General features: G+C 42.6%; 1 protein-coding gene across 1 annotated transcript; it reads left to right on the forward strand.

The window, feature by feature from the left end:
* On the forward strand, window positions 1-24,790 carry LOC117257802 (protein Wnt-2b-A). Its single transcript, XM_033628129.2, has 6 exons — window positions 1-55; window positions 5,900-6,570; window positions 10,383-10,603; window positions 15,039-15,316; window positions 18,610-18,874; window positions 23,526-24,790. The coding sequence occupies exons 2-6, from the start codon at window positions 6,389-6,391 to the stop codon at window positions 23,753-23,755; spliced, it is 1,176 nt and encodes a 391-aa protein (XP_033484020.1). The 5' UTR covers window positions 1-55; window positions 5,900-6,388; the 3' UTR covers window positions 23,756-24,790.
* Window positions 24,791-25,195: the final 405 nt, after the last annotated feature.

Here is a 25,195-nt window from a genome sequence, read left to right on the forward strand (position 1 = left end):
TCCACTAAGAGGGCGCAAGGAGACACTGCTTAAAACATGACCAGCATCCATAAAGGTAAATTTCATTTTTCAACATCTAGCTATTTAAAAATGGGATCAAAGCAGTCAGGTTAAAGTTTAGCCCAGTCTATCCCGTCTAATATGAATGATGTATGCCTGATTATTTCTGTCTGTGTGACTGTTTGTCTGTGTATCATTGTCCCAGTCTATGTATCGCCAGTGGAGCGTGCCTTTTCTCCAAAGAAGCGTCTGAGATGTGCTAAACGTCAAAGAGGCCACGCTGCCTCTGATATCCCTTTGATGTCATCTTTATCACCTGCTCTACAGCCAGTCTGTGTGTGTGTGTGTGTGTGTGTGTGTGTGTGCCTGTGTACGTGTTCATGTGTGTGCATGCTCCCAATTTGTCCAGCATGACGGCATCCTCCAGCGACCCAGTAAACATTCTATTATAGAGTTATCACCATCACATCTACGGACACTTAGTGTTCACAGGAGCTATAAAATCTATTAATGACAGGCTACCCTGGAGATAAAGAAAGAAAGGGTCACGCGTATGCAGAGCTTAGCCCTGCACAGCCCAACCATGATGGGTACATAGTGTAGCAGTACTTATGGACGTGTCTGTCTGAGCTTTTTTTTTTTGATCCATGCAAGCACAAACTTTCTCTCAATGCACATGCCTGTCGTTGCACCCTTTGCATCAGGGGAAAGTGGTTGACAACAGGCTCCGACACCTTCTCTGAGACCTAGCCAAACGCTTCGGAGGCTTCTGGAGTTCCAACGCCACTGTGTTTGTTCAAGGCAGTTCATCTCTGTCGGCAGATCTAAATTTACAGGACAATAAATTATCACAGATCTGGTTCTTTGGCTTGCACGCCTGGATGTGCGTACGGCACACTCGTGCACACGCACATTGTGGCTTGTCTGTCCCTGGAGGACGGTGTATTTTTAGGGTCTGTGTTGTATTCTGACCTTTCATTAGCTTTATAGATAATGCTTCTGGATTCTCAGCTGATTGTTATCCAAACAGCCACTCAGGCCTGGTCCTTTTATCCTCACGGCTACTTAACACACTGAAATTATGATAGTATTAAATCCATCTACAATAAGTCATCCTGCAAGCATTAAAATGAAATATTCAGAATGGAGACTGTCCTTGTGAGACAAAACCAGCATTAGTCATACGGCTAAGCACTGTGTTTTCAGTCAGGATCACAAGAAAAACGCCTTTTTAACCATTAAAGTTTGACCTCCTGGCCATATTGTGCCCCTATTTAACAACATACTGTAATCCCCCCCCCCCCAAAAAAAATCAACCACTTCATATTCTGATATCAATAGCCAATCATGTTTCTACCTGTAAAACAAAATATGTGCACTTACGTAAACTAGTACCAACCAGTTTCAACCATCAACATCATGACATCAACCCATCAATCAATTGTTTCATGTTAGATTAAGTTAGCTAGCTGGAAACATTATCTTACATCTGTGCGTCTTTTTTTCCCAAAAAAATTGTAGATACAGACCCTCTGGCTAGAACTGATTCACTCCAAGGAAAGCTTTATCTGTGACAGTTTCAGATTATACACAAGGTTTTACAGTGGACTGCTTCAGCATCTAACATTACATGGAGTATGTGACGAACTTCACCACTTTATCCCCAACATTAGAATCCAACAACCATCTTTTCTGAGGACAATAAGCCTCTGAGGGCAAGGGCCAATATTTCGGGCTGATATGGTGTACCTAATGGATATCTGGACCAATAATTCCTTGGCTTCCTTTTGGCTACTCTCTATTAATCAATCTCTGCATATGAATGCAGATACATTTTTAAAAAAGCTAAGACAAAGCTAACTTGTCGTCTGACGATGGGTTCCGAGATTGACAGACTACCTGCCTTCAAATGCAATTGGTCAGTACTACTTGGACTACAAACGGAAACCAGAACACTTCCGATACCAAAATCTTGCCCTGTCGCCTCCAGGTTCTGCATGCAGATATCTGTTTATAGAGATTACTCTATCTCTGACGGATACTACTATCTCATCTGCATCTCACTGTTAAGGCCATTATGACACGCCTACTTTTCAACAATCCAACCAAATTCCTTCCAACAATATATCTGACCTGCAGTGCCCTGTTTTACTCACAAATATGTTATGATACTAAAGCTACATACTCTCAAAATGCCGGTAAATCTGGACTTTAAGTTGTTCTCACGAGCCATCTCTTTGTGGCCATGCAAATAATGACAGCTGACCCTGAAAAGTAAAACTGAGGTAGCGTGACGTTTTTATAGTACTGCAAAGCTTCGTAAGGAAGAGATCAAGATGGATAGCTGGGCATGCAAAGTGTCCAACTTTTATACTTTTCTGACGCTGTCCTCCACCAACAGCCAGACCCTGTTTTGCATGTGAGGTGTGTTGTTAAATGCCTGGTACACACTACACGCTTAGCCCTGATTTTCCACTTGCCGACCATTTTTGGAGCTCCCCTAAAGAAGCGCCCCAGATCAAAGGCAAATCAATGGTGACTCTATGCTTGCAAACTGGCACTCAAGCACTATGTGTGAACTGTTCAAAGATGCAAGCCGATGCATCGCAGACGCACCTTAGATATCTACCACGCTAAGTATCTGGACCTGTTGTGGACCATGTTGTTGAGTGTGAGAGTGCGAGACATAGGTTGAGGACAGACATGGACTGAGCACTGCGGCACTTTCCAAAGCGTGCGTGTGTTTGAAACGGAGAGTGAGAGGGGGGGAAGAGAAGGTGAAAGGTGGACTGTTGCATAAAATGTTTCTGTTAGTTATTAATAACTTACTCAGATTGCTGCCTTGTCACTTTTTGACCCACTTGTCGGAACCTGCCCAACCCACAGAACCCCCGGGTTGATGGTCGACCAGCGCCTCACACATACTCATCAGGGCTTCCTCCTGGTGAAAGGTCGAGTGTGTCATGCAGTGTGAAAACCACAACTTTAAGACTGGCACAGCCATCTGACGACTGTGAACGTTGTGTAGTGTGAACTTAGCTTAAGGTACTGGAGAGATGTGACATAAGATCCAGGAAGTCCAGTCTGAGTAACAGATCATGTTCTACGGCTTACGAGTAAGGCAATGACAAATGAGGTATTTTGTCGTTTAAGCTGGAGCACTTGTTACTACAAGACGTTAGTCCAGTCAACTTTATTTATATAACCTTATATCAGATATCACATATTAGCTTCAAGGGGCTTTACAATCTGTGAAGCATACGACACCCTCAGTCCTTAGAAAAACGATGTTGGATACAGTAACACCTCCTGTCTTTCCCTAACTTGCTTTAGTTGATCACCTTTTTGTCTTCGTCCTTCTTCCACCTGTCGCTTGTTCGTATTCCCTCAGACCTGCCCAGTGTTGAGTTTGCCCCTATGTGTCCCATCAGTATGGGGACTCTGCCAGGTCTGACGACAGACTATCCTCCCTGCTCCAGCCTGCCAGGGGATGGGAATACACGCTGAGCTCATCCCTGGACTGCCTGACTGGTGACAGCCCACAGCATAATCCCCACAGGGGACACATTACTGGGCCATTAGTCCAACCCTTCCACCTTCAGTGCATGCCTCTGGCTTGCCCTTGGCCCATTCGGCCCCATTCCCCTTTCTCCTTGCAATTCTCCTTTGAGAAATAATCCAGAGTGATTATAATGTATCAGCACAGAAATCAATTGGATTAGTCCAAAACCGCTGCCTCTGTAAATCGCACCTTTATCCCTCCTTCACCCCAGTGCAACGTTTAAACATAGCAACCCCCGTCAGTACTTTTCCTCTGAGGAGATGGTTGCCAGATTGGACCTCGTACATCAGGGCAAACTTTTCCTCCAACTGACAAGAAGGCGCTTGACTCTGTTATTGTTTATGAGGAGAAAGCTGGGGTCAAGTTCACAGGCTGGGAGAGAGATGGAGGGAGAGAGCGAGAGGGAGAAAGTCTGTTCCAGCTCCAGCCCCATGAGAGACAGCATAACTCAGCCGTGTTTGTGCTTCCCTAATTCCTTTTGATTTAGCAGAAAATTGTGAGCTAAGCTGCAGTGTACAAATATTCACCGGAGCTGTGCTTCTTTGCCTCACCTCGCGGCCTCTCACAAACCTGTAGTCTGCACGGTTGTGCATGTGCCGGTCTCTGAAAACGCTTTAAAGTGTGAGTCCCATTCTGACAGCAGCCTGCCTGCCGAGCTGTAAGCAGAAATACAAATGTCTCTGAAAGGAGCTTAGCTTTAACAGCAGCTTTGGCATAAACACTAGAGCTGTTTTTTCAAGCTTTCGATGAAACAGCAGTTTGCGACAGCTATAGCTAATTCTAATAGTTTCAATTCCGACAGGGATTTTCCCGATTTGTTTACTCGTTGGTTAGCATTACTGGGTCAGCTGAATCAACTGTGGTATTCTTAATCCAATATCACAAACCCCCTCGGAGAAGTTCAAGTCGACGCTGATAAGACCGGTGTGAACTGGTGTCTGTGAACAACTCAAGCTGTTGCCTTTGAGTTTGTGAACGATCTTCGGACACTTCAAAGTAGGTTTTAATCTGTCAGGAGTCATTCAAGGACAAAGAGATATATCAGATTTGATGATGAGTGACGGTGACAGGTCACTGCCAAGCCTGAGGACGACCTGAAGATGCGTACGCATGCATGGGAAAAAAGGTAAGGATGGTCGCTCTCCGGGGACAATGCACTGCGCGAGTGTGTGTGCGAGTGCTTTATTTGAACGCTGTCTCAGCACTCTCTTTCTCTTACACATGTGGTTCATATTTAAGCCATAGTGCTGTTCCACTGGACGATTTGGCTCTGTTCTACCAGTCCCACATTCCCTTCCCATTCCTTTTTTCTCTGACATTCATTTCTGCTGTTCTTTAGGTGGTGCGCGGCTGCAGGCACAACAAACATTTAAATAAGTATTTATTAATAATAATAATAACTTAAACAATGTCACAGATTTAAATCTTAATCAGGGACAACACTTATTACATGATATTAATATGATGTAAGTGTGCCAGATTTTGCCAGCAGCATTAAATCTATGCTGTACAGTAATTATGTATTTGAGGAACAGTATGAGGAGAAGTACTATCATATACATATCCACTGAATATGATAGTGTTAATTCTAATTACAGACGTGCACTTGTGCAGCTGCTCCCGGCTCTCTAGTCTGGTACATTTTTTCTATATTTTTGTCTGCGTATTGAACGTCCTGTGTCTTTTGTATTATGTTCTTTGTTGGAATGCATCACTTGAGTGTCACAACTAATTTCGTTGTATTCCTGTGCAATGACAATAAAGGCTTTCTATTCTATTCTGTTTTATATAACTGACAATAACTATAGATGCTATAAAATGATATTTGTGTGAACTAATACCTACTATATCTGAGGCTGCAAATGCATTTCCAACATAGTGGTTCATGTAGGGCATTTGCTCTCTGGTTGTATTTCTGCATCTACGTGATTGCATTTTGTGGCATTTTACATTAAGAATAAAAACGACTTTTAATTTGTCAGAAAATCCCTTTAAAATATGAAGAACCACATTTTTTTCCTGTGATTTAATTACCCAATTTTACAGGGTTGTAAAATGAAGGCGCCATCATCAATTATAACGATTTCTGTGTGTGGTTACAGATGAACTCCTCACATAGGACTGCAACAGCATCATCACCCTAATACACACACAAGCACACACACACACACACACACACTGGAACAGAGGAACGCACCTCTCCTCTCTCCATCCATCCCTCTTTAATATCTCCTTCCTAGTCAAACTCTGTAACCCCTGCATCTGCCCAATGGGCGCGAGGAGCCGTCAGCAGCGAGCCCTCCCTCATCTCTTTCTCTCTCCCCCTGTCTCTCCCAGCTCTGCCTCTGTCCGCAGCGCACTGATAAAGGAGAGGTCCGGTGCGAGCATCCGACCCAGCGCAAACTCACACAGCCGACAGAAACAGCAGCGAGTGTCGCATCTGCAAACCTCCAGCTGTGAATCGGATCCTATTTCTGCCTCTGAACTAAAACCAAAACCAAGGATAAGAGTTTTGGAGAAGGAGCCGACTGGAGAGGTAAAGCACCCGACACTTGTTGCTCGTCTCGTCAGGTAAACCTCCTGTCTGCAGCCAGAAGTGCTCAGTGGAGAGTCTGGTGGGCACATGGCACCGAAAACGCGCTCCTCACACTCCTGACAGCCGCGCTATATTTAATATGGAGCCACACACTGGATAATGAGGCCTACCTACTGAATGGGTGCATAGCCTACTTCACATCTTGTCTGTTTAAGCCGGGCTTTCCCTCCCTCTGAAATCAGATTTTTTTTGGGGGGAACTTTTTTTGTGGTTAAAAAAAGCGCAGAGCCATGCTGGGTTTGAACAGGATTCTGAGCCTGCGGGCTGCCCGGGTTGGGAGTTGTGGTTCACCGGGAGCCAAACCCTCACCCCGGTCTTCTTCGTGCCAAAACCCCGGTGCCAGCTCGAGGATTTACTGTGCGTGTGTGTTGCTGCTGCTGCTGGTGACGCCTCGGGTGGACTCCTCATGGTGGTGAGTACTGTGCGCACACATCACACCTACAGGCCTACCTGCCTGACGAGATTTATGGCGGCCGAATTTCTACTTTCTGGAAGACACAATTAAGTAAATTATTATTATTATTATTTACTAAATTAAATCAGCTGTCTAGCTGCAGAAGGGAGTTAAGGAAATGGCACACGATTTGAACATGAATCATTGATCTTAATCATTTGAAACGGCGCTGGGACTTCTGCCTAGCTTTGAGTCTTTCGTTAGAGACTTCAGGGATTCAATCTGCCAACGAATTTAACTTACGATGACTATTTTAATAACCCTCCTCCAAAATGCAAAAGCAAAACCCCCTTATAATTAATTCACAGCAGCGATTTTCCAGCAGCAGACAGACAAGGCCATTATGAGGGGTTGTTAATTTATTATCGCGGACTCTCTGTGCAGTGAATTCATAGTCGGTGCAACATTTTAAACTTTATTATTGTTTTTATTTGTGCGTTTTGCTGCAAAAAATCTAAACGCATTAGGGTTTATATTTGTGCATTTACTTGTGATATCTATGAGGACATTACTAAAGAGAAATAATAAATGTGTTTCACTTTATTTAATTAAAAAATGATTTGCTCCTGAAAAAAAAAAATAGTAAGGAGCACTGACGGTGATAATAAACTAATTGATGAGCTTGTGAACTAGACTCGAGCTTCTTTAGGATTTTGTTTCTAAGATGCATTTGCTCTTCGTGTCAGTTTGTTGGCCTGCCACGTTGAGCAATAATAATAGAGCGATAAATGTAATTTATGTTGGCGCTGTTGGCTGAGCGCGTGTTCAGCTCAGCTGGGGCCTGCATTCAACAAGGCAGAGCAGTCATTAATTCACCAGGTACCACACACACACACACACACACACACACACACACAAATGACTTCACTAAAATACCCCAAAACCAGCCATCTAGAGCATAGGTGAGGGGTGAAAAAATATCTCATTGCCTGCGCAATAACATGCGTGAAAATGTCCATGTGTGTGAGTGTGTTTATAGGAGAAGTGTCTGTGTGTGGGCGGGTATGGGGGTGATGGAATGCCTAATAGTTTGTGTAGATTAAAAGCAGTTATGGGGAGTAGTGGTAAGAGACTGTGTGTGGAGGCTTTGGCTGGGCATTATTGGCTTTGAGGGGAATTTAGTGCAGGAGATACAGCATCTAACCGTTTATCACATTTCTGCGGGTGTGCAGGCAGTGATGATAGGGGCAGGTCTGGGGCTTTGGGTCACGAAAATGATTGTGGGATGTTCCAGCCATTTGAGAAAGGTGGAATAAAAGGCAATGTATAATGTGATGCAGTTATTATGTAAGCATGAAATTAGATTTGTTGTGACATATGAAGAGTAGCCACAGTTTCCAAGTGTTTGTCAAAGGTAACGGTCAATTAGTGTGTGTGTGTGTGTGTGTGTGTGTGTGTGTGTGTGTGTGCCAGGCAGTTGCAAGTTTGACTAACTGACATAACAGAGAAGTGAAGTGACTTTGCTTAGTTGCTGCTTCTCAAGAACATTTAGCAAGAAATCCCAAGAAGGTAATAGATTTGTACTTGTAATACTGCAGAAAATGACGACAGATGATGAATATGACAGGGCACCAAATCTGCCAGGTGCCCCCTACACCATCCACCCCACCCCCACCCCCACCCCAAAAAAAACACTGACAAGTCCTACTCAATTATATTACATATCATAAGCCAGTACAGCTAAAAGGTATACTATTAAAAATATGTAACACATGAAAGCTACTATACTGTCTAGATATAATACATATGCAGCGCAACACAAATGACACTCAGACTTAATGTGGGCTATCTGACAAATATAATGTGATGACGACATTAAGGTAAGTTGAATACACCCTGACAAGCAAGTCTCCATTCTCTGCACTCAGGTCCAGAGTAAAGACTGACAAGTCCCAAGTGCTAATCGTTAAGTTTTGAGTGTGACATAAAAAAAAAAAGTAATGCAAACAAAATAGTAAAATATTAAAATTTTAAAAAATCTTGAATGTTTTTCAAAATTTGAACTCATTCGTTACAAGTTTGTTGGAAGTAGTTGCATCTCCGTCTGTCATTTTTGACCTGTTTTTCTGTTAACCACTGCATATGTTCTGTGCAGGAACAAAATTATCTTTGGTATCATTTCTTTTCAAAATTGGTGCTTGGTAACGCAATGTTAGTTCTTCATGGTTCTCTCCTGCAACTCGACTGGATGCATCGGATTAGTTCAAACAAAGTGGATCTGAGGAATTAAGCGTTGACTTGCTGGGAATGAATAACGTTTATCTTAGTTGATTCAAAAAATCGAGGGAAATTAATTGATTTGTAGGACACTTTTGAACCTTTTTGTTTGGGGAAAGGTATCAGGTATTTTCGAAAGTGAAAAGGCTCGAGTCATAGTTGCTGATGTCCGAGTCATGTTGCAAGTGCTTTTTGATTTTGTCAAGTCGAGTCTAAAGTAATTCAATTTGTGACTCAAGTCTGATTTGAGCCCAAGCCACGTAACTTGAATCCACCCTTCTGGGTATGGCAACACCAGTTGGACAAATGACAGGCAGAACTGCAGTACACCATAATAACAGAACTAGTATTAATGATAATGGCAATTTGTTAAGTTTATTTATGATTATGATTACATTTGGTAATGATTATTTAGGACTGCGGTGTGTGGTTGCCGGTTGTAGGATAGCATTTTTTAATTTATATTATCCATTTATTATTATTATTTATTATTTTTTAGCATATTTCAAGGAGAGGGCAACAAGAGGTTGGTGTAATATCAGCTGCCTCATCAGAAGTCAAAAGAACCCTTCCTTATTTGTGTGCGACTTGTCTTTCCTCTCTGATTCACAGTAGAGTCGCAGCTCTTTACAGCATGTTGTTTTAGACCTGTGGATAATGATTTACTATCCTATAAAATCCACAGGTCCTCCTGACTCTCATGGAGAACGGGAAAATTAAGTGTGAATTGCTGCTCTGGCTCTTTCCTTTGATGAGCACTCTGTTCTTATTCCTCCTCTCTAATCCCACTCTGGGGACCAGAGAGCCTTCAGTCTCCATCCTCTCGCCCGGCCTTGTAAAAACACGACCACACAGCTACACGCTCCCTGACCTCCCCTCGCTGACCCGCCAAAGCCCCGCTGCAGCCACCGGGCTGCAAGAAGTCTCATGCACACACATGATTAGGTTCAGAGTTTATTTTGTGTGAGTTCACCGCCGCATTTATCTTGACGGGATACTGCAGAAGTCTGTTTTATTAGGGCAGGGAGAGAGACTGGAAGAGGCATGCAGGAGGACTGTGAGTAAGATGAGCATGAGAGCGAGCGGGCAGAAGACAGAGAGGAGTAAATGTGGTATTAGTGTGACAGGGTTATTGGAGGCCCCGGACTTTGTGCTCTGATTTGTGACGACATGATTTCAACTAGCCCATTGGGAAACATTTAAACACACATACACACGCAGGTCTTGTGGGGAGAGGTTAAGTGCTTATTTATTTGGAGAGCGGAGTAAATGGTTTCCACTCCCCTCCTGCTCGCAAACCTTAAACTGTTAAATGTAGTGAACTCTGACTCACAGAGGACTGTTGCTGCGGCTCTCCTTCATGCCACTCACCACCTTCGAGTGTGTGTGTAGCCACATGTGTATACATCTACCATATGAGGGCACCTATGTGTACCAATTGAATGTAATATCCCATCAGTCACTGCTGTTCTACATATTCCACATAGGAATTCTTCTCGATAAACCTAGTGTGGAGCAAAGTGCCTAGAAGTTTGTGTTTTTTCCATCTTCAGGTACATTGGTGCGCTGGGGGCTCGTGTGATCTGCGACAACATCCCCGGCTTGGTGAACAAGCAGCGGCAACTCTGCCAGCGCCACCCGGACATCATGCAGGCCATCGGCGAGGGCACCAAAGAGTGGATCAGAGAGTGCCAGCACCAGTTCAGACACCACCGCTGGAACTGCAGCACACTGGACCGCGACCACACCGTGTTTGGACGCGTCTTGCTACGGAGTAAGTCACACTTGTGTGTGTCCACATGTCTGCCTGTCTGATCACTGACTGTGTGGCCAGAGAGTATAGATACTGAACCTGAGTCCCATCTGCTACTATCTCACTCCTCCTCCCTCCTCCTCACTTTTACCGCCCTTATCTCTTCCTTCTCCTCTCCGTCCTGCTGCCCTTGCTCTGTTCTTTCTCCGATCTCTCCATCTCGTACTCACGTATGCTGGTGCTCCATGTTTATAGTCGCTAATGGACTGTTGTAATGCCTTACGCCTCGTCAATAAACACACGGGCCTCGAGACGCGGGCTTGTCGTCATTTTGTTTTTCCACTCCTGCCAGACCTCTCTGCTTTGTAACAGATTCATGCCTATACACATATGCACACAGGCGCATGTTACAACATCTATCCTTGCAGCCGGTCCATGGGACTCTTAAGTAAGATGACCTAGTAGCCACGGTGTCTTCAGTCAGCTGGTTATTTTGCATGAAAGAAAATGAGGACTGTTCTAAAAATTGTCCATTACATTATTTTGCAAAAGATCATGATGCAGAGCACTGACAGTGATAGAGCTGTCACTGTTGCATGTAGTGCAACCAGTAAAAGGGTTGACGGATTAAGCTTTCTCTTGATTTTGTTGCTTTGGAGCAAGGCATGATGGTAAACAGTTCATTTACAACAGCTCATTGACATAAAGTTGGATTCAGGTTGCACAAAAGAAAGTGCATGTCTTCACAGACTCCATCTGACACGTTACTGTCCTTCTTCCAGCCATCCTAAGCATGTGTGGGGGGCGACGATGCATGAAAAAAAAAAAAAGCAGATATGGAGATACGGGCTGTGTGTGTGTGTGTGTGTGTGTGGTGGACAGGAATAAACAGTAATGTAGATGTAAATATTTAGAGAGATATTCTCACTGTCAGACAAACAGCGCAGGTTTGAATGATGACCAACAATGCCCTCCTCCATCCTCCCCCATATACGCCCCCTGAACAGCGCCCACTGCCCCCTTCTCATCACCCCAGAGATGGAACGGGACATTCCAGTGAATACAGAGAACGCAGGTTGGATCACACAACTGCTCCAGCCCAGGCTGGTTCAGATAGGTGTTGTTAGATAGCAAAGTGCCCCACCCTTAGTCATTTATAATCAGTTATACATCAGTTTTATGATGTTAATTTACACTCGTGTATTCACGTGTCACTTTGCAGGACAGTGTTGTATATTCAAAACCAAATTCATCAATGTAATGAAATGTTATTTATCCTCTCCTGCAGATTATGGAATAGTTTACTACAGCATTTAAAAAGTTCTTCCAACTTGTGCTTGTGATCAATCTAAAACAATTATGTGTGTGAACTGTGAGACGGTTCAACAGACCACAGACACAAATGTACTCTGCAGCTTTTGTTAATACGCACCTGTGAGCCAGCCTGATATAAAACAAGATTAAAAATCTAACATCCTGTTTACACAGGCTGCGTGGTGACAGCAGCACGGCCTCCGTCAGTGTCTACGGCCGACTTAAGCTCCGCAGGATGGGTTATGTCACAGTGCTGCTTTGAGGTAACCCATATTTTGGTAGTGGTCAGAGGCCAATACATTGATTCTTCACATCATAGTTATGTGTGTGACGCACAAGTGAAACACAAGCTGTTATCGCCCATCAATCCAAGAACTAGTGGCGACAAAAGCCCACTGCTGTGTCGCTTCATATCAAAGGATGGGAAATGATAACGGTGCTATTATCGGTCCAATTTTCTGTCTGGAAAAAAAGAGTAGGACTACACAGGTTTTCAGCATCAATGTAACTGTTTCATTATCTCTGAGTCTGAATACAGTGTAGCTGCATGGCGCTTATATTATTATAACATATTTACCTTCTGTAACGAACGTGCTGCTGGGCGTAGAATGTCAAACACACTCTACACACGAATTCAGACAACAGACAGACAACCCATGTTGCAAAGAAAAATCTGTCAGCATATTGCTCGTGTGCCCACCCTGAGTTGTTATGATCATTTTACAGACATTACAAGCAGCAGAGTTGTCATCTGTCTGCTTGAAATGAAGCCGTTGGACTCCATTTTGTAGCATGCCATTTTGTAGCATGCTTTGCATAGATGCATGAGTTTATGTCATTATTTTGCAATGTGCAACTGTCAGAAAATCATGCTGGTTTTGATAAAAGGAACTGAAAAACTCGGAAATAAATGATTTTCGATGGTTCGGACAATTTGGAACAGGTTCTCAAGCACATATGTTGTATGCCTACATGAGAGGAAAGAACTCGTACGTACCAGCAGGCAGTCGTAGTATGTGTAAGTCATTAAAAAAGGGAAACTGGAAGACCTACAGGACGGATACAAGAAGCTAGTTAGTCACTTGGCACATTAACAGTACAACCAGATGTTGAAAGAACAAATTAGATTTACCATGAGCTAGCAAACAAAAACACAAACAACAGATTCAACATGCTGAAAAGCTGTCGACTAGAATTTGGGGACATCAGATGTGCATGAGATGGATGCATGAAGAACACGACTGAAACACATCCTATGTAGACAGGGTCTAAAAATGGTTTATCCTCTTGGGAGCTGAACATGCTTAGAAAATTACAATTGCTGATTACATAATATGATGTACTGTGTTTGTGACAGTTTGTGACAGCAGGATTGGCATTTTAGCCTGAAGGTGATGCTAAAGGAAAGCTCAAGTGGGATCCAAAATAGAGAGAGTTCATCATCTGGGGAGCATGAACGTGATTTTTATTAAATGTTGATGTTTCTTGTGTGCCACTTAAAAAAAGGCTTTCTTAGGGCACACATACAAATTATATGGCTGATAGCTGTTTATATATCTTTCTCTGAACAGAAGTGATAGATGAAAGGACTGAATGACGAATCGACCAACTGACTGAAAAGGCTCATGGACATTAGGGATGGAGGGAAAAACGTATTCACATATTGAATACAGTTACCTTCTATGCTTATGAAACATTAACACAGGAAACAATATGGCAACAGGCTGGTGACAAATGTTTGAATTATAGTAAAAGCTAAAATGTGTTTCTGAAAACATCTGCTGGCAACACAGTAACAGAATCTCACAGTTTGATTGGAGTCTGGTCTGAGTTTGAGAGAGACGGATGGGTCTATTTCTTAATCTGCTTCCATACTCGTTTTGTCCGTGGTGGCAGGCAGGAAATGCAGAAGTACTATCTGCACTATCAGCGGACAAAAATCCAATTTGAGCTGAGAGATGAGCAGGGAGATCTGGTCCCTGTTACGATGGAGGGAAGTTTACAATAGTTCATCTACACATTCTACCCACATTGTTATGACACAAAGCTGGTTGAAAATTGGCAGATTATTCCTTTAATATCTTAATAATTAGCTTTACAATACAATAGATACTTTGCGCCCCATCACACAGAGATTAGCTAATGTTAGTGGAGTGATACGCTCAACAAACAAGACCAGCTGACCAACTCCCACTGCGGCACTTTACAAAACTCTCAGCCAATTCTGGTCGGGTGAAGAAAATAACACAATCCACAGCCCGCTTCATTTCAAAAGACCTGCGGCTGTGCAGTGTTTTGGATAACAATGGATTTGCTCTGTACTCATGCTGCAGCACAGAGGCTGCAGATATAACGTTAACAACAACACAGTGCAGCTCTCTGCTTCCTGTAGGATTCCCAAAGATTCCCACCCCTACTGGACATGCATTTACTAACTGGGGACGTTAGAATCTCATTCCAGGTGCATCATTTTCTTCTATTTGAAACAGCATTCGTGTTGTTTCGACTTTGAGTGCAGAGGCACCGAGTGAAATCCACATATGTCTGTTAGGCTGAGACTAAAGATGGACAAGTTCTTCCCCCTCTGGCTGTTGTCTTTTAAAGCATTCACTCCCACGGGCGCTGCAAAAAGCAACTGTGACTAAACACTATATCTAATTCTCTATGTGTCTTTGGCCACACAATAGATGAGTCATATTCTAAGGAACTAAAGAGACCAGAAAAGCACAGCAATGGTAGAAAATGCTGTCATGACATCACCCTGGCGCTGATTAATGGGGTATCACTGTGTCTGTATTTAAACAATTTATGTGAGCAGAGGAGAGCCCTGCAGCTGGGATTATTTCCATGATAATATTTAAACAGAGCTGTCCTATACTCCACATCAGGCCTGATATGCCCCCGTCAGCTGCACCTTCATGTCCTGATGGCTCATGCCTAGGCCTGGTCATGACATTATGCGTATCTGTGCATGTCAATATGAGCGCTGCACAGTTTTAAGTCTTTAGGTCTTAGATAATCTTTTGTGTTGCATGATATGTGTAACTACAATAATAGATTGTGTTATTCTAACCTCTATCTAAGTCTAAACTCTTGTTTCTCTCTTGCTTTTGTGCTTTCCCTCTCTGTCTCTCTTTCTCAGGCAGTCGTGAAGCTGCATTCGTCTACGCTATCTCCTCAGCAGGAGTGGTGTATGCGCTCACTCGCGCCTGCAGCCAGGGGGAGTTGAAGACATGCAACTGCGACCCGCACAAGCGTGGACGAGCTAGCGATGACAGAGGAGAGTTTGACTGGGGTGGTTGTAGTGATAATATCAACTATGGGATAAAGTTTGCCAAAGCCTTCATAGATGCCAAAGAGAGGACTGTCCGAGATGCACGGGCGCTCATGAACCTTCACAACAACCGCTGTGGCAGAACAGTAAGTGTCACTTTATCCAAAAACAAATCATTATTCTCACTACATCTAGTACATCTAGTAGTATATCTAGCTATGCAGATTTTTATTTTATTTGACCAATAAATGTGCATCTTGGACTCCATTTACACTCTGTTATTAACATGCAATCTGTGTCTGGCAAAGTTATGTGGGTAATGATACTGTAACAGGCCTCTGCATTTATTTATTTATTTTTTTAAAAGACTATTTTTTTGGGCTTTTCCGCCTTTAATGGACAGGACAGAGTTAAGAGTGTGAGGTGGGGAGACGACATGCAGCAAGGGGTTGCAAGCCGGAGTTGAATTCGCAACCGCTGCAGCGAGGCATCACCTCTATACATGGGGCACCGGCACTATCCACTAAGCTACCGACACCCCAGGCCTTTGCATTTATACCTGGTATTAATAACTGTTCTCGATATCAAGGTTCCATCTGCATTGGAATCACATCTCTATGTGCAAATCACAAAAGAGGAGCAGATGAACTAGTGGATGCAGAGTAGCGCTTTGATTCTCTGCCTGAGCCAATTTAGTCCAACCTAACCCGCTGGGTCCAGACCGAGCTGGGCTGTAATTTCTCAATATTCCTGGGCTTGGATTGGGTCTGACTCGCCAATTTTGTTTTTAAAAGGAAATTGGCAGTCTTTGTGTGTAAATGGGGCAGGAGTTGCACTGGACAACAAAGTGGAGAACCGGAGGAGAGAGACAGAGCACATGTGAGTGAGGGACCAAAGAGAAAGAGAGAGCTAGGTGACTTGGCTTAGAGTGTTTGCTTCTGCCTCTCCAGCAGTGGGAGAGATGTGCATAACATGCAGTGGAGAGCAGTTAACATTATTTGTGCGCCACATTGCCATGGACCGCTGTGCGCACTTGAAAATGGAGACGTACCGAGGGGCGCAGTCTATTCTGCTGAACCTGTTGTGTGAACGACACAGAACAAATGACAGACTATTAAAATAAGGAAGAGAAGAAGGAGAAGTGATGCGAGGAAAATCGTCAATCTTAGCTTGTAATAAATGTTTTAATATTAAAATATATGTATATAATTATTACAATAGTTTTTTAATCAGGCTCTGGCCTAAAACTGATGCTGTGGTCCAGGCCCAGGTCAGGGTCTGACAGAAACTCCATGGGTTGGGCTGATTTTTTGGACCTGACTAAAGCTCTGACGCGTTAGGTGTCCTATCATCATCACTTGTTGGAGGCATTTTTTCTTAACAAGGCTGTATAATCCGCACTTACATTTGCTGGGATTCAAGCTCATTGCAATGCATTCTAAGTGCATTTTAGGGCTGTCACTTTTTAGAATTCAAACTGCTGTGCAAATGTGGAAAAAGATTTAATATTTGATCTGTAATATCCTCTTCAGTTTCAAAATTGTCAGAGTATGTGGTCACAGGCCGTGTCCTGTGCTTCTGCAAGGGAGGGCTCATACAATGCCCTTTTAGGAGCTAGGATAAGATGGGTGGGTTGCATTCAACTTTGATTGAACTTGACTTTTGTAAAAGTGACAGCCCTTGTGCATTATAAAACATTTTTTCTTATACAGACACAATTTTAAGACACAGATCACAAGTATAAATGGGGGCTGAGATTTATGTTGCTACCCCAATGTAGGTGAAAGGAATTTTGGTTTGTGGTACTTGCAGAGTTGAAAAACACTCGATTGCTCAATTTAAAATTATTGCTCGGATCCCCCCTTTTTCTGTTTCTTTGTTTGGCTGTTCACATTATTTTTTAAGTGTGGTCAGTATCAGATTCCAGTGTGGACTGGTCCTGAACTAACCCACACAACCAAAAGAACAATGACAAAAACATCACTCGCAGCACACATATTTTTTGTGGAAAAATGGCTGCTACGGTACTTCTGTACAGAGGTGTGTGTGGAGGTGGAGTTGGAGCCAGGAGTGGTGGGATTGTGACAAGAATGGCTTTACTGGAACAGATTGCCTCCAAAGTTTCAGAAAGTTAAGGGCTACTTTTGACTACATCTTTCAGCAACTCTCCACAAGATTCTTGCGGCAAGGCATTCTGTTCAGGCGAGTGATGTCAGAATTTCATATGCCTGATAAAACTGAGGTCACTTCTCAAAAAATTCAGACCTGTATCTGATTTAGGACCACATATGTTAAGTGACACAAATCAGAATTTAAAGGGTCAAATTCCATGTGATTTGTGCCGTTCACAGTGACTGTGTTAACATGCACAATAATATTTCACTATTGTTGAGATTATGACAGTATTCTGAATTTGATGGGGGTCATGTAAACAACATATTCTGTTTAAATATTCTGAATTTTCCAATTAAGACAGATATGCCGGTATTATTCAGGTTTTAATAGCATTCTTTTTACATGTATACAGTGCATTTGGAGTATGAGTCTCAACTGGCGATTTACCAGTTTGCGACACATGGCTTCTTTCCTGTTAACAGTGAGCTGTGCGTTGTCGTGGATACACTGTAGACAAACCAAGGCTGGGGTAGAGATGCATGCCCCAAATATTACATACTATATCCTTTTTTTTTTTTATTTATTTTAACAAAGATATCTATTGTACTGTTTTTATACATCTTTTTATACATTTTATTCACACCTTGTGATCTTACATACTTTTAGGACTTTTCTTGTGTCAGTATGTGTGCTGTGTTCTTGTGATTTGTGTCTTTTTTGTCATTATTGCCCCTGCTGCTGAGGACATTTTAAATTTCCCCCTGGGGATTAAATAAAGTATATCTATCTATCTATCTATCTATCTATCTATGTTATAAAATAAAAACAAATGTGAGTCGAAAAAATATGAATGGGACACTTCTGCCTCCAGTCTAAATGTAGCCTTGGAGAATTCAACAACAACAAAGTGTCCCCATATCTCTGGGAAATCCAGAGACTTCACTGTCAACAGTTTTTATAGGGATGATAAATAGCTCAGACTCAAACTGTTCGCAGAGATTTGGGGATTATCTAGAATTAATTTTTAAGTTTCTAATACTTTGAGCACCTCAAACAAAAATCCTCTCAGCTCCATTGTACTGGAGTGGAGACAGAAATCTCAGAAGCGGATATCCATCGCAAAACCTTGGCAGATGAAACCAAAAATGATTTATGAGACTAAATACCACTAGTGGTACAGTAAGTGAGAAATGTGTTTTTATGAAATTAGGTTACACCCACCCTTTAAGAAACACTTCTGCCTTTAGCTCTGCATTTTAAGAACATGTAAAACTATATTTCAAGATGGCTACAATAAAATGAACACTACTCTCTATGTTTTTAGGCAGTGAAGCGGTTCATGAAGTTGGAGTGTAAATGCCACGGTGTGAGCGGCTCTTGCACGCTGCGGACGTGCTGGATGGCCATGTCAGACTTCAGAAAGACCGGCGACTACCTGAGGAGGAAATACAATGGGGCCATCGAGGTGACGATGAATCAGGATGGCACAGGCTTCGCCGTGGCTAACAAAGCCTTCAGGAAGGCCACCAAGAACGACCTGGTCTACTTTGAGAACTCTCCGGATTACTGCCTGCAAGACAAAACAGCAGGTAAGACGGCAGAAGCAGAGAAAGAGAAGAAGAAGAGGAAGGTAGACTGGACTGAAAGATGCAGAGAGGCAGTTTCTCATGGGTGTTGATGGATTGCCCCGACTGTGTTATGTTTTAGTGGTGTTATGTGTATGTTGTGTGTGTGTATGTTCATGCATGACTAGTGTGTGTGTGTGTGTGTGTGTGTGTGTGTGTGTTCAATGGTAGTCGGATAACACAGCAGGCCTCCCGTGTGATGTCGGTGGAAGCTAATATCCTTGTACCCTGAGGACATGGTCGTTCTGTGACCACCTGACCTCTATCAGTCTCTGTCAACACACACACACACACACACACACACACACACACAAACTTAGACACACCCCCGTGGTCAGAGGATTTCTTGATCAACCTTAATATAATGCCCCTCATTAGTTATGCCCGTTTCCGATTGGCCAGTTGATGGATGAAACAGTCGGACAAACTTTTCCGATATCTGACATCAACAGCTCCATCACCAAGAAGCTCTGTCCAGTTCTTCCTCCCATCCTTACTCCCTTTGTCTGCCTCTCTCTTCATCCCTTCATCTATCCTCCCCCTCTTTCTCACCTTCCCAGTGGAATCCACAGCCTAGGGACACAAGCAGCTAATTTAAAAAAAAAAAAAAAAAAAACAACACTTCTTTCTGTCTGTCACAGTCTCTCCCTCTCTGTCTGTCTGAACTAAGCGTAGCTGGAGGGCAGAGTGGGCCTCAGAGTGTGAGAGCCTGTCTGTCTGTCACGCTCCACTGTCCATTTAACCCTCACACACACACACACACACACACACACACACACACATGCGCGCGCACACACACACATGCGCGCGCACACACACACATAGAGTGGCTTCAAAGGGAGCAGTGGCTTGGGAAAGGCAGTGTAACTATAGGCCACTCTACCAACACTGCATAGTTGTGTGTGTGGGTCTGTTGTTCTTCGGGCAGCTTGTTGTGATAGGTAGCAGTTCAAACAGGGAGCTTCTCACACGAAACACCAAAACTAATCTCTGTGGGGATGACATTCACATAAGACACAGACAATATGCCACTGCGTTAGGTAATAACGCGACATAGATGCGCTCAACAACGGTGACTCTGCTATTGCACTTCAAACAGTGAACCAAATAGGGAGTTAAAGTAACACTAAAACTGTGACATCTGTAATAATGCAAGCTACTAAAATATACAGCCCCGGAACATAAACTCGTTTACAGTATATCTTGAAGTTAACTCCATTTGGTCTAGACAAATCGTGATGTAATGATCAGAGTGATGAGAATGCAACTCAAAATAAAAATGCTGAGACATGGGGATCTATATTTATAGACCGAGTTGCGCTAACAATCTCAATGATTTCAGGGTATACAACTGGCAATTTATTTAAATTGCAGAGAAATATGAATTCGGCAAACGTAATTGTAACTTTTGAAGATCTATAGTTACACAATACAATACACAATACTCAAATCTATCTGATGTTTCTGTCATCGTTGTTTAATTTTATGTAGGCTACACAATGCTGGGATTTTCTACCCAGCAGTAATGGTAAACAAACACTGTGATTCGCTGTATATGTTGTTCAATTTAGCATTTATGTGTTGGCTGGTTTTAATGAACACCATTTTATACAAGGGTAAGGCTGTCATTGGTTTATGCCATCACATCATATCTTTAAATGTGGTATTGGAGCTGGCCGTGTGTGCATGTGAGTGCATGTATATATATCCCAATGGCTGGCTAAGTGCCGCTGCTCTGCACTGCACTCATATGGCGGTTATCGCTAATAACTCTATCCTGACAAATGTAGGTGGAATGGTGTCGTCACAGAAGCGTAACACCTACCCTCTGATTACCCCCCATGTACACACTGTTAGCTCTGTCGGCAGTGTTGCCATTGTTAGCACTGTTAATGCAGCTGCCACTGCTAATTATCTCAATTTAAGCTCAGCAATCAACTCTGAATGGCTTATATATCGCCTTTAATGAAGTTCTTCAAGTATGTTACACAGCAGCAGTGGCGGATTTAAGCTAATGAAATAACGGGTGGAATTCTTACATTCTGCCAACACTGTGAATGCAGCATGAATGTCACTGTTTCTTTGTAATGCTGACAAATTGTTGTTCAAATTAAATCAAATTTTAACTGCAAGTGCTATAAAACAGTAATTCCTAACTGGTGGGTCACGGTCCAAAAGTGTAAAATACAAACCTTATTTTAGAGTACAGTGATTTCCAGGTCAGAGCTTTTATTCTGAAGTGCTGTTTGCAGCTGTAAAGTGAATGACTACCGGACAGCTACTTGACAGAGACAATAAACTGGCTCAACGACATGGCCAAAGGCAACTATGATGCTGAATATTAAACTGTATGGACCTTGAATTAATGACTATGGAGAAATCTGGTTCCCATGGCTGGACCAGTTGGTCAGGATCACACTTTAAAAAAAATCTTTTCAGTAAAAACAATAATATTAACCCTCGATTAGAGGTTGCACTGAGTCACAGAGACTTGTGGAAGAGCAGCTAGCTCGATGCGATGTTCAGACTAGGGCTACAACTAAGAATTTTTGAAGGAATACTTCATTCACAAAACGATAACATGATATCAGTTATTCACCCCATGTTATGTTGAATTTATGAATTTTTCTTGCATGCCTCCATAGTGAACGAAGAATCCAAAAATAAAGAGAAAATTCTGGATAAATTGGAATAAAAAGAGAATTGCATTTAACAGCAGAAAAACTATATCAAAACATTCATTTACAACCTCTCAGTAACTCGTGCAATATAACCCAAGTCTTATTCAGTCTTGTCATATCCATCCAAATGCTCAGTACTTCCCAAACACACACATTTAGGCATTAACAGTAATATTTAAAAACACTTCTGCATACAGGTAGTGTGCCTGAGCAAGCACCTGTTTGAACTCTGCTTGTGCGTTTCACTGAGCAGAGTTCAAATGCACATGTGTGAGACTGTTTATGCAGAAGTGTTTCAAATATTAAGGTTTTAGGGAAAATGCATGTGTTTGGGGAGTGCTGAACATACCGCACACATTGTGTGAGAGTTTGTAAAGAGATGTTTTGATATTATTTTGCTGTTGTTAAACGGCCCCCTATCCTTCTCTGTTTTTGGATTATTCGTTCACCGTGGAGACATGTGAAAATAAGCTTTCTTCATGAATTCAACATTACACAGGGTGAGAAAATGATCATTTTGTAGGTGAAATATTCCTTTAACCTGACAATTATTTTCTGGATTAATAAATTGTTCCGTCTATATAATCTCAAAAATGGTGAAATGTGTCAATCACAATTTCTTAAAGTCAAACTTCTTGTTGTGTCCAGCCAATAGTCCAAAACCAAAGACTTTCTTAGCAACTCTCCATGACTGAGAAGTTAAAACTAGGAAATGTAGCTTTTTTGCTTTTTCAATTATCAGGTGCTGATTAATGTTCATTTGATTAACTAATTGATTAATCAAGTTTAGAATTCAGCTCTGGTAAGGATTTTGGCTCTCTATCAAAACTACCCAAAAGTCGTTGTTGTCAGCAGAAAAATTGGAAGTGAAACACATAGCACAAGAAACTCACTAAAGTAAGCTCTAGCTTTTATTAAAGGTATACTATGCAGGAACTGTCAGCTACTGTTTGAAAACAATATCACCAGCAAAAGTGAAAGCCAACCTCAGCCCTTTCCTTTGGCCTCTAGCCTCGCTGTATTTGTATTTTTTTCGGCGCTGTGTCCACAGCTTTAGTAGCTTTCTCTTGGATGCACGCTGCTTATAGCCCGGCACCTTGTAGCTACCTTTTAATATAGTCCCAACCTCACCTGAGTGCTGTGACAAAGAACATCCCAAACATAACAAAATAATGAGGAAATTTAAAAAAATACAAGCAGAGAAAAGGGCGTCTGCAGATAAATACACCGCCACCCACCTGTAGCGGGTCATGAATGATGACTGAGAGGGATTGTTTTTGTATGACCACATAGACTGTATTGTATATCTCTCTTTTTTTTTTTTTAAACCTGTCGGCATTAGTCTTCGTAGCTTAGCGCCACAAAAGGGTGTAAGCTTTTTATGAAGATTGATGCACTGTTAATCTTGCAGTCAAGTATTTTATACCCATACTGTGCGTGGTTGTGACCGTCACCCACCCTCCCTGGAGACTAGCCTATCAGCCTTTATTGGAAAAACTTAACTAAAACTAATACGAGCAAGAGAGGGCCGTGTTACACCAGTGTGTCAAGGGGAAAGTAAGGGACAGACAGGGGGGATTGAGGGACAGGTGCTTAAGTCCTGAGTTATACAGCGACAGTGCATGCGGAGAAGAAGGAGAAAACAAACAAACAAGCAAACAAACAAACATACAAACAAAACAAAACAACAACAAAAAAAACAGAGGAGAAACAGGCAGTGTAGCTGATGTATTGTGGCCTTGAGGTTGTTGTGCTCCATAGAGATTACCAAAAATAAACAAATAAATGTATAATAAAGAGAAAAAAACAAAAACAAAAAAAAAAAACAAGAGAGAAGTCTATACTGAACACCAGAAATGTGAGAGTCCTGGTGGTGGAGGAAAGCCCGACTGTGTATTGTATATCTCTAACCCACTCTTTTGTGCTCTCTGCAGGCTCCTTAGGCACAGCTGGGCGGGTCTGCAATAAGACATCGCGCGGCACAGATGGCTGTGAGGTCATGTGCTGCGGACGGGGCTACGACACCACGAGAGTCAAGCAAATCACCAAGTGCGAGTGCAAGTTCAAATGGTGCTGCGCCGTGGAGTGTAAGGACTGCGAGGAAGCTGTGGACATACATACGTGCAAAGCGCCCAAACGAGCCGAATGGTTGGACCAGACCTGAGGACACGCCCCCCTCCGCCCCCTGTAATGCAACCCCACCCCTCTCCCCTTTAAACAGGACATCCTGTGGAACATGGCATTCTGGGAAAGTTTGTCTGAAAGTGCTCTGCGTCTCCGCCCTCCCCTGCCCCCACCTCGGTTCATCATTGCATGGCTTTTCTACCTGTCTCTGTGAAAGCACTAAAATTCAGTACCCATCAATATGAATTAACACCCATTAGCCCCTGTTTGTGAATGGCCCTGTGACTGAACCGCTGGGATCAGATGATGAACACTTTGGGATTCGGGTGGATTGGGCTTTTGTCGAAGATTCAGTCCAGACGGCCTTTTCCCTAGCGTGTGGTTCTGGGTTAAAAATGGTTTGCTGCTTTCATGATGCTTTAAAGACACGTTTTTACATTAACTGAGCCTTCAAACGTATCCAGTATTATTACAAAAAAAACATCATATACTCACATAATTTTCTTTTATCTACCAAATACAAATACTTGGTTGGACTTTGGGAAGTAGCTTGATAAGTGCACTTTGAGAAGTGGACATCTAAGCATAAGTTTGGCTCTGTGTGGCCAAACAGAAGTCCAGGCAGAGGACTACCAGACGACAGGGAGATGGACACTAGATGAATAAATGGACGGAAGCGTCACTGGGACTTTGAATGCAACTGTAAAAAAAAACATGAACAAAAAAAGGAGAAAAAAAAGCTGTTTAAAGTTGATTTATTTAAATTGTAAAGTGTTGTTTCATTTCTCATCGGCGGATGAGACTGCACTACATTGGCTGACACGAGGAGAGAGAAGAGCACTCCCATTATTATGACTATACAGTGCACTCTAGTTTTCAGCATGCGAGATGACAAACTGCCGCTGAGAAAAAGAAGACGAGGGAAAAGAAGAAGGCCTGGACGGTCATTCAGTCACACATAACCACAACATCAGACAGATTTCACTTCTCTGCTCTCCAGCTTGCTTGTATAACATTGTGTATATTGCCTTATCTAAACAGATGTTCATATGAAATATATGGTGCATTAGTATGACACTGGAATCTTTGTTTTTTGTTCAGACGGACAAACACAGAGGTTGATGGCAAAAAAAGAGGCTAGACAGTGCAGACAGAGCAGAACTAATCAGTGTGACTGAGCAGGATAGTGAGTAAGTTCCCGTTGTACTGCTGTCATAACCTGCCGTGTTATTCCCATCACACACACATACACACACACACTCTCTCTGCTCCTCACCAGCATGAGCTGAGAGACACTGGGGCAGTAATAATACAATCTATGTCGGCAACAAAGGCTGATTCTGTGTGAGTTGGGATGGGGTGTGTTATATCAGTCAAGGGGAGGGAAGTGTTTGATTAAAGGCCCAACCTAAACCCAAACCCCTGCTGGCCTCATCCCACCCCTCGCTATGTGGAATTCCAGGTGGGTCCCAGGCTAATG

Source organism: Epinephelus lanceolatus, chromosome 8 (genome assembly GCF_041903045.1).
Source record: "Epinephelus lanceolatus isolate andai-2023 chromosome 8, ASM4190304v1, whole genome shotgun sequence".
NCBI classification, from domain to species: domain Eukaryota; kingdom Metazoa; phylum Chordata; class Actinopteri; order Perciformes; family Serranidae; genus Epinephelus; species Epinephelus lanceolatus.

Excerpts from the sequence above, each read along its gene's own strand:
- LOC117257802 (XM_033628129.2), top strand. The coding sequence starts at position 6,389 with ATGCTGGGTTTGAACAGGATTCTGAGCCTGCGGGCTGCCCGGGTTGGG. Across the intron at positions 6,571-10,382 it reads CGGGTGGACTCCTCATGGTG|GTACATTGGTGCGCTGGGGG; the intron begins GTGAGTACTGTG and ends TTCCATCTTCAG. Across the intron at positions 18,875-23,525 it reads CCTGCAAGACAAAACAGCAG|GCTCCTTAGGCACAGCTGGG; the intron begins GTAAGACGGCAG and ends TGCTCTCTGCAG.